Source organism: Echinops telfairi, unplaced genomic scaffold (genome assembly GCF_000313985.2).
Source record: "Echinops telfairi isolate 266 unplaced genomic scaffold, ASM31398v2 ScPeMD7_60;HRSCAF=208, whole genome shotgun sequence".
Classification (NCBI taxonomy): Eukaryota; Metazoa; Chordata; class Mammalia; order Afrosoricida; family Tenrecidae; genus Echinops; species Echinops telfairi.
The window spans coordinates 44,792,104-44,802,567 of record NW_022103958.1 but is presented as its reverse complement, the minus strand read 5'-3'; the positions used below and the strand labels follow the sequence as shown (position 1 = coordinate 44,802,567).

The window sequence follows — 10,464 nt, the reverse complement described above, 5'->3', positions numbered from 1 at the left end:
ACCAATTTGGATCACTTGTTGTTTCCCTGTCCCTGCGTTTGTTAAGCAGAAATAATTACTTTCCTCGGATTTATCTAAATGGAGGTCATCTCTAGACCACAAGGTGAAGTAGACATCATAACTCCTTTTTTTTTACATTTATGGGGATGGAATCTGGACTCACACCAAAGTCCACTATGTAAGCACCTCTTCTCTGAACTGTTATTTATGAAAGAGGCTTCCTGGCAAGGCCTAAGTCTTTTACTTCAAAGGGCAAAGGGACATATTTTTTCTTTCATGTGTTTCCATGGCCCATTCTTTTATTCTGGTTTCGGATTGCAAGTCTGGGTATAATCCTCTGTCATTGGTCAGTAACTCCCTGTGTCATATTCCGTACTTAAAGATGGAGGTAATTGCTTCAAGATGTGGTCCTTTAAGAAAAGAATAAGTTCAAAGACAAATTCTTTTTATCAGCTGCAGTCAGAAACCGAGTTTGGGAAAAGGAAATGAGGGGTTGCTCTGAGCCATAAGCGTTCTTTCATCCCTGAGAAAGGAGATGGACTTATCCCTCTGGAAGAGGGGTGGAGTGCTAGTGGTAGAGTCAGAAAGGGTTACTGATAATTCTGTTCTTTGTTGTTGTTTTCCCCCTAAAGTTTCATTTCCCTGTTTTCATAGTCCTTCACAGTAAGAAAAACAGCCACCCACCTCTCATGCCATCTCCCTCCTCTTCCTCTCCCGTCTTTCATTTACACAAGCAACCTTGAACCAGTCTGGAATCTCTTCCCCTATCTCTAGAAAAACCTCCACATACTTCTCTTCTGCATACAAAATACTCAATGAATTATTCCAAGAGATTTCCAACAGCACCCTACCATATATTGGGAGGAATAGGGGGACAAGCCTAGCTTTGCCAGAAATTTTATGCTCCAGACAAGTAGCCTGGCTCCACAGAAGACTCCAGTTTGGGAGATAAGAGTTAAGGATCTGAGGATGTTTTATTAAGAGGTGCATAGAAACCAGAAAAAGAGAGGTAGAAGAAAAAGAAAGGCCAGGCAGTTGGAAGCATAGGATGCTATAGCAGATGAAAGATGAGTAGGCCGAGAGTTTGGAGGAATGTTGTATGGATATTTGCACAGTGGTGAAGCTGAAGCTGGATTGCAGGCATATGGACATCTGGTCGAGAAGTGACTGGAAGATTAAGAAGTTGATATAAATTCTTTTTTTCAGAGCTTAACTGTGAGGGCTGGGGTCAGGGAGGCCAGAGAGAGTCCACACTAACTACATACACCATGTACGCTAACTACATAAACCATGTATTTGTCTAGTGAGAACACTCAGGAGTTGGTGGGTGGTAGCTTGAAGGGAAGGCAGGTCAAGAAGAAAGGTCCTTCAGAAATTCTGAAATTTGGTCATGTTTTGGGCTGTGAATGGGAGCTGCTGGTGAGGGAGAGATTAAATGTCTGCCAGAGCAGATGATATATGGCCCTATCCTAAAGCAGTGTTGCTGTGTGCCACAGGGTTTGTTCTGACTCTGCAAGCAGCCTTGTGTGACAAAGTCGAAATGCCCCCACAGAATTCCCTAGGCTATAATCTTTTTTTTTTTAAACGTTTTATTAGGGGCTCATACAACTGTTATCGCAATCCATACACACATCAGTTGTGTAAAGCGCATTTGTACATCATTCTCAAAACATTTTCTCTCCACCCAAACCCCCGACATTAGGTCCTCATTTTTCCCCTCCCTCCCCATTCCCCCTTCCCTCATGAGCCCTTGATAGTTTATAAATTGGTATTTTGTCATATCTTGCCCTGCTGGATGTCTCCCTTCACCCGCTTTTCGGTTGTCTGTCCCCCAGGGAGGAGGTCACATATAGTTCCTTGTAATCGGTTCCCTAGGCTATAATCTTTATGGGAGCTGCTGGTGGGTGTGAACCACCAGCCTTTGAGTTAGCAGCCCAGTGCTAAAGATCAAGGATACAAAGCTACCAGTGGTTCTGCAGGAGAAAAGACCTGCTCATCTGTCCTCATAAAGACTGCAGTTTAGTAAACCATATGGGGAAATTCTCCTCTATCAGATAGAGGTCCTGTGAGTCAAAATTGACTCAGTGGCACAGAAAAATAATGCTAAAGGACTTCACTGCTTTGTAGGAGCTTGTTCAATCACAGTTCGGAGTTGTAGGAGCCTACAGGTCCACATAAGTTGGAGTTATTCTGAATTATTAGGCTGGAGGGAGAAACAGGACCAGAACTCAGCAAGCAAAGCTAAAGGAAAACTTTAATTAGGAAGACAGCCTGTGGGTTCGTGAAATATGTGAGGATATTTGAAAAGTCTAGAGGCTTAGAAATGGTCAGAAATAGGATATAGGGTCACATGGGGCAATTTAGGAGCAAATTCTGCAAGCATTGTTTCCTTTGCCATTTCATTTTTTACATACAAGGGGGTACCCCCCCAAAAAAGGATTTTTTTTCAAAGCTATGTATTTAAATGTTCTTACAAAACAGCCTTATCACCTTCAAAGTACTCTCCATTACACTTAATACATTTGTCAAACCTGTGATTCCATTCTTGGAAACATTTTTCAAACTCATCTGTTTGGATTGCTGACAGCACCTTCCTCGTCTTTTTTCTTTACCTCTTCTAAGTCATCAAATTTCTATTATTTCATGTTCCTCTTCATTCTCAGAAACAAAAATGAGTTTCATGGAGCGAGATCAGGTGAATAAGATGCATGGGGCAAGAGAGGAATGCTGCTTTTATGCCCAGACCTGGTGCACTGAGATGGCTGTGGGAGCAGGTGCATTGTCGTGGTGACAAAACCAGTCCCCGACTGCCACAAATCAGGGGTCTTTTGATTGTACACTGTTACTCTTTTCAGAACCTCTAATTAGAAAGTTTTATTAACAGTCTGACCAGGTTGAATGGGCTCCAAATGTATTACAAGTAGATATTTTCATCTGTTCGGGGAGTTGACAGATGTCCAGAACGAGGTTTGTCATCAAGCAACATTTTGCCTTTTTTGACACGAGAAAACTGCTGGTACACTTGAGTTTGTCCCATAGCACTGTTCTTGTAAGCTGTGTTCAACATCACAACAGTTTCTGCAGCATCCCCCACCCCCACCCCCACCGTGGGAAACACAATTTCACAGCCACACACTGTTCTCTTAAATCAGCCATCACAAAAAGAGGTGGTTCTGGTGAAACTGCTTTCATGAAAAAATTCACTGTGACCAGAGAGAACCTTCTCAGGAGATGCCATGGGTGCACTAAATCAGAGGTTGTTGCTTGATGCTCGCCTCGTGGTAAAAATGCATACGCCACCCAGCGCAATTCTGGTGTTTGGGAGGGTACCCCCTCATTTAAGTGGAAGCTTTCTGAGCTAGAGAGCAGTTGGGTTTGTGTTTTTTACCCAACAGTTTTATTGGCATATAACTCAAATATCATACAATTAAGTAGTTCAGTCACATCAAGAGAAGTTTTAAAGGTAAAGAGGACTACAGTGCATAAATGTGGCAAAGTGCATAATCATGGCAAATTAGTCTTGGAAAGGATATGCGGGCTTACTTTCCCCTAAGATGGGGACTTCAGGGAGGAATGATAGACAATTCTGGGCAACTCTGGAGTAGAAGAGTATATGTACATTCAGTGAGTATGAGAAGAGGTTATTTGAGAATGGGACCCAGGGTGGGGTTTAAGATTTGAGGACAATAGAAAAGATCTGGAGCAATGTCTGAGGGATAGAGTAAGATGAATGAGGAATTTTCTGGTACAGATATGAGAACAATTGAAATGACTAACTTCAAGGTATAGAGTGGGTACGAAGGCAAATACTACTTAAAGGAAGGTGGAAAACTAGAAAACCATAGCTGGTGGCTACAGAAGACGCTAGAGATGACTTGAGTGAGCCAACAGGGCAGTTGGGAGAGCAGAAGACTTGTTGGAGTGGAAGGTTTTAGTAGCAGCATGAGCACATCGTGGGTGAAGACAAGAGCCCAGTTGTGACTGTGCTGCTGAGAAGCTGAAATAAAATAGAAGCAAAACTTGTTGGATTTAAAAGTCCACAACTGTGAGGCCACAATGGGTACTGAGTGGACAATTTATTAACGAAGATGTTGAAACTACTGAGGAGACGGAATTCGACCAAAGTAAATAGAGAAGCTGTTAATCAGAAGACAGAATATTCCAGGAAATTGGGAGAGAGTTCTGAATAGGGAGTATGTGATATAACTCAGTGCTGCTACCTTAGAAAGCAAACGTTCAAGATGAGCAAGGAGGACAAATAGCAATCAAAGCATTTTGGAAACGTAGAGAAAGGTGTTTTATAAGTTGGGTCATTGAAAGCAGAGTGGTCTCTACTTGAGATTTCTGGGAAGGACATTTCATATGGTGCGAAATTCCAGAATTCCATTTGGAAGTTGAAGTAGCAATCAAGGCTGTAAGGTAATTAGTGTCTATTACGATAACCCTTTTAAAGGTTACAGTGGATAATGGTGGGTGGGGGCACAGAGGGCTCTGTTGTGTCTGAAAATATGGAAGTGACACAGGATTGGGATAAGCTTGTTGAAGGCAGATTTTGAGTTCTGAGAATAGATAGTAATTATCAATGACAGAGATGAAGGGAAATGACATTGAAAGGTAATAAATGTAAACTAGGGGAGAGTAAGTGAAAGTTTTATAATTTGTGGACTATAGAGAATTAAGTAGCCCCAGGTCTCCATTGAAAACATTAGCATGCCCAACTAGAATGTATATTTGGCATGTTAGTATGTCCAATAGGAACCCTGGCATGACCAATTGGAATGGTGATTGGAGCATCAGTGCAACCAATTAGAATATTATTCTCTTCAGCTGGAACATTGGTGTGACCAATCCCCAGAGGGATTTTGGACCAAAAATGGAAATAAAATAGACCTAGAACAGCTTTCAAGGGAGATACATTCTGAGACTTTTTTGAGTCCTATTGAAGGAGTTTGTCAAATGCTGATCATTTGCACATGTGATGTCAAATGCACATCACAACTAATGATTATGACTATCATCTTAATATACTCACAAACTTTACAGGATCATATCTTTGTCGTGCCACTAGTCTTTAGTGCCTAACAGGTATTAAAAAATCTCATGGGAAATTTTTTTCTCAGAAACCAGTACTCCAAAGCAGATTTTTAAAATCTTTATGAACCTTTATTTGTGTAATTAGTCTTTTCTCCTTTTTAATTAGCATTTGTCCATTTTTAATATGCATAAAACTTTATAGTATGGGTTTCATATGAGTATGTATAAGGTTTTATGGCTTGAGCCTACCCATTTTATAGTTTCTGTCACTCATCTTTAAATGTGGTATATTTATTTTCCAAACCACTTCATTTCCTTTTTGGAACAAAGTAGAAGAATGGACAGGCAGACAAAGTGAGATGGGGGAGGAAAAGAGAAGGACAGGCGTGTTGCTCAGGGAGTTTGGAGAAGATTATACACTCCAGTTACTACCCCGATATCTCTTCATTTCTATGGGCCATCATCCCCTGAGAAGGGTATGAGGACCTGCCTTTATGACCTACCTAAAGCATCTGTCTCTAGTAAATAGCATGTGCTCAATGAAATCTTGTTGATATGAAATGTTTATTGATTGGCATTTTTAGCATGTATTTTGTTGAATATCCCTTAATACACTTCGACTTCCTCCTTTGGGAAACAGTGTTATATATTCCTTAGAAAAGAATTTTGGAGTCAAACAGACCTTTGTTTGAAAACTAACTCTGCTGCTGATTATCATGTCCTTGGTCAAGAGATATTGCTCACTGTCTCTGGACCTGTTTTCTCGTCTATAAAATTGAGAAAATAATACTACTACTAAATCACTGGAAGGCTTTATGCACAGAACAGCACCCGACGGTTTCTGGCACAAAAAGGCACTCAGCAAATCTTAAGTCTCGTCCCCCCACCTCCCCCTTTATATTGTAAGGTCACATAAGCTGACCTCTTATGGCCAAAGAGCCTATGGTTCTGGTACTGCCTCCAACCTCAAGCCTGCCTCAAGAGGTTCTGATTTAGGAAAATCTAGCTTCCATGGTCCAGTACTCAGTTGGTTTTGCCTCAACTGTTTGCCTTCTAGGTATCTATCTCTTGCGAGTTGCCGGACTCTCTCAGGTTTTGAGAGCTATCATTTTAGGGTATCATGTATTTCAAGTCAACTTGCCCCATGTGGGTTGGTGTATGATCTGAGGACTGTTCAAAGTACACGAAATCCAAGTCGTGAGTCAGAATGATGAGATCATCCATCTTGTAGTGGGATGAGCTACCCAAGGTGATATAAAATATTCAGTCTATGACAGGCTATTGTGTTGTTTCTTAGATCTTTTGTATCTTCTGATTTGAGTTATTGCTTTTGTGGATACTCTTCATGCTGGGTCCTGTGTAGCATGTGACAGTGGCAGCACCAAGTTTTTGGATTTCAAGGGATACTGCATTTTCTCAATGGAGAAATGTGTTGCACTTAGATGTTGGGAAATGCTCCTGTTTCTTGAGATCCTTCATAATTTTTAGGAGCTCTGAGCTGCCAATTTGTTTTTCACCTCAAACAACCCACTGTCAGCAAGTCAATTCAACTCATAGCTTCTCGATAGGACAGGCTAGAGCTGCCCCTGTGGGTTTTCGAGCCAATGACTCTTTTCAGGAGTAGAAAGCCTCATCTTTCTCCCAAGAAGTGCCTGGTGGTTTCAAGCTACTGACCTTATAGTCAAGAGCCTGAAGCCTTTGTGGTCTACCACTAGCCTAGTGATGGTTGTTGTCAGGTTCTGTTGAGTCGGTTCTGACTCATAGTGACCCTGTGTATAATAGAAGGAAGCATCTCACAGCCCTAGGGATTGTAGGATTAAGTAATAACCTCTCCTAGTCTGTCCTCGCAATCAGGATGAAACCATCGTCTTGCCTATGTCATAGAAATGGCCAATGTATAATTTTGATGTACTTTAGGAAAGATCTCTCCCATAATACGATTACTGAATAATCTTTGAACTTTGGGAAATACTCCTGATACTCTCTGTGCATCTGCTTTTTGATTCTAGCTCCCTTCTAGGTATTACACGAAGGTTGATTAGAGATTGGGCTGAATATCAAGCCCAGGCACTAACCTAGAAATTTTGGTTGTAAATCTCTATTGATTAAAAAAACAACAACACAAAAAACAACTCTATTGATAACATAAGTCCCCCCCCCCCACAGTTTTCTTTTGTCTCAGTTAAGACCTGCTACTTTGTTTTAAAAATAGAAATAGAAATTTTTAGTATTGAAGAGTACCAGTTCCCTCTGCACCCCCACCCCCTCTATTTGGAGAGAGAAATGATTGAAAATTATGTTTACAGGCAGTTTGGAGAAATGAAGCACACATTGTCCTTCAGAGTACAGTGGGCAGCAGCAGGGACTGACTGTGCTATCCTGCAGTGACCTAGTGTCAGCACAGAATCACCTCCAGGGGGCCTGTGGCCACATGCAGCAGTCTCTGCCTTGTCCAGAGGCCAGTTTAAAACTCGTCTTATGTGCTGTAGACCAGCTAGAGTTTTCCTTGTTGCCATGCTGGTTCACGATGCTGAGATCTGTTTTTGCCTGCAGGAACTGCTAAGTCGCACATCTCTGGAGACCCAGAAGCTTGATCTGATGACTGAAGTGTCTGATCTGAAGCTCAAACTGGTTGGCATGGAGAAGGAGCAGAAAGAGCAAGAGGAGAAGCAGAGAAAAGCAGAGGTACTTGTGATACACAGAATCCTAAGGGTACTCTGACTGTCTTAAATTCATACCTGGAGAGGCATGCTGATTTAGGTCACCTGGTTAGCCCCAGTCCTGGCAGCCACTGAGGACCAGAGCAGCTATACCCTAGAGGATGAAATGATCTGTTTAATAGCAAGTTGTCAGATTTTGCCATGGCTGTAAATTTTTTTTTTTTGTATTTTCTTTTTTTTTTTTAATTAAAAGATAATTTTATTGGGAGCTCTTATAACTCCTTTAACAATCCATACATCAATTGTATCAAGCATATTTGTACATATGTTGCCATTACTATTTTCTTAACTTTCTTTTTTTTTTTTTCTTTTTTAACATTTTATTAGGGGCTCATACAACTGTTATCCCAATCCATACACACATCAATTGTGTATAAGCGCATTTGTACATCGTTTCTCAAAACATTTTCTCTCCATTTAAACCCCCGATATTAGGTCCTCATTTTTCCCCTCCCTCCCTGCTCCCCCCTCCCGCATGAGCCCTTGATAGTTTATAAATGGGTATTTTGTCATATCTTGCCCTGTCCGACGTCTCCCTTCATCCACTTTTCGGTTGTCTGTCCCCCAGGGAGGAGGTCACACACAGTTCCATGTAATCGGTTCCCTCTTTCCTACCCATTCTCCCTTTACCCTCCCTGCTTTGCCACTCACACCACTGGTCCTATAGGGCTTATCCGCCCTGGATTCCCTGTATTTTCAGTTCCTATCTGTACCAGTGTACCTCCTCTGGTCTAGCCAGTCTTGCAAGATAGAATTCGAGTCATGGTAGTGGGAGCGGGGAGGAAACCTTTAGGAACTAGAGGAAAGTTGTATTTCTCATCATTGTTACATCGCACCCTGACTGGCTCATCTCCTCCCCGAGACCCTTCTGCAAGGGGATCTCCAGTGGCCTACTAATGGGCTTTGGATCCATGGCTGTAAATTACAGCAATGCCCAAACCACCCAGTTTGGGTTCTACCTCATTTTTCTCTCTAAATTGTTGACAAGTGAGAAGAGAGAAGCAGCGGCGGAAAAATTCAGACCAGATGTTGAGGGTTTTAGGGAGAACTTTGGTGAGAGCTTTGACAATGTGGCACAGTGAGGCCTTCTCTGAATAGGCCACCATCATTGTATCTAAGGAACTTGGTCACATTTTCTAATGTGTAGTTCCCTGACCCAGATGGAATCCTAGGATCATGTTTTCTTTCCTCTGGATTCCTCATATGGACACATGGATGAGCTCATACATAACCACCAGGGAATGTTTTTTTTTTATTGTTGTTATTTTGAGGCCTCATGCCATTGTTTAGAACACGTCAGACTCCTTGTAGATAAATGTTTAGAGAAGTTTAGCTATAGAGCACCTTTGTTGTGAGTGGCCAGCCCATTTTAATCTTTGATAGCCTTTTGTGTGTGGGTGGGGGGTGGGGGGGGCGCTTCACATATAAGACCCTGTCCTTATACCAGACAATAGGAAATATGGAAAGAAGATAGGGTTTAGGTTTAGAAACTTGTTGACTCAATTACTGACTTAACCGTTTAATAGCTGTATGAGACCCTCAACAAGTTAGCTACTTAATCTCTCTTTGTCTGTAAAATGGCTATGTGGTGAAGACCAAATAAAACCATACAAGTATCTGCCGTAAGTAATAGCTGGCATGTTCTTTGTTGATAATTCTCTTTTCTTAATTCTCTTTCCACATCTACATATCTCCAAAACCTAAAGGTCAATATTCATCCTTTCTGATAAATGTAACCATTATTGTACATTAAAACCTACCCTACTTCTGTATTTGTTGGCAAAGACTAGTGATTGAAATCCTTTTAATGTGCAAGAAATCGTCCTTCTATTGTTTTTTAAACATACTCATTAATAGTTGCCAAATGAAGCAGAAGTGGTATATTCTAATAACTAAGAGTGCCACTCTTCAATCATTTCTTGGCTTTGATCCAAGCTCTGCTACTAAGTAGCTTTGTGATTATAAGCAAGTGATTTAATCTCCAAACCTTTATTGTGTCTTCTGAAGAATGGAAATAATATTTCCTACTTCCTGGGCTGGGAGGAGCAAAGGAGATAATGTTCATACAGTCTTTTCATAACTCTGGATAGTAATAGCTAACATTCATGAATCATTTACTGAAATGATAAGCATGCTGGAAATGGAAAGGTATCCTTAGAAAACATTGCTCACATTCTGTTACAGCCACATACACATACACTTGTCCACATGAAATGTTAGTGAAGTGGATTCAGCTTCTGAAATGTTCAGAGAGAAGCAATTGAATTTCCCTTTGGTTTAGAACTGTTTTATCAGTCTTTCAAGATGTGTGATTACATGTGACTTTAGGGGCAGAATTCAATAAGTTCCATGCAAAGGTTTAGTAGAATTTTAACCCAAAACCACTTCAAAAAAGAAAAGAAAAGATGGTGGGTAAAGATGGTTGGTTTAACAATACACAGCTTAAAAATCCAATATATGACTAGATCCAAGTGAGACCTCATAGTACAGTTATAAATCAGTTTTTTTCCCATCCCTTAGACTACTATAACCTTATTCTCAGGAAGAATCTCCCCAGGTGGAGACGAAGATGGCCACCATCAGGCAGAAATTCCATCCTACCAGGCTGGCAACTCTTGCATGAAGAAAGAGTTTCAATTTAAAAAAAAATCATTTTATTGGGAGCTCATACAATTCTTATCACAATCCATACATACATCCATTGTGCCAA

General features: G+C 41.0%; 1 protein-coding gene across 6 annotated transcripts in view; it reads left to right on the top strand.

The window, feature by feature from the left end:
* Nucleotides 1–10,464, top strand: part of PPFIBP2 (PPFIA binding protein 2) — a 186,525-nt gene that overhangs the window by 131,343 nt on the left and 44,718 nt on the right. For all 6 annotated transcript variants that reach the window (XM_045290869.1, XM_045290867.1, XM_045290866.1 and 3 more), the window contains one exon: nucleotides 7,588–7,719. In XM_045290869.1, the coding sequence (XP_045146804.1) occupies nucleotides 7,588–7,719 (132 nt within the window). The remainder of the gene's footprint in view (nucleotides 1–7,587; nucleotides 7,720–10,464) is intronic.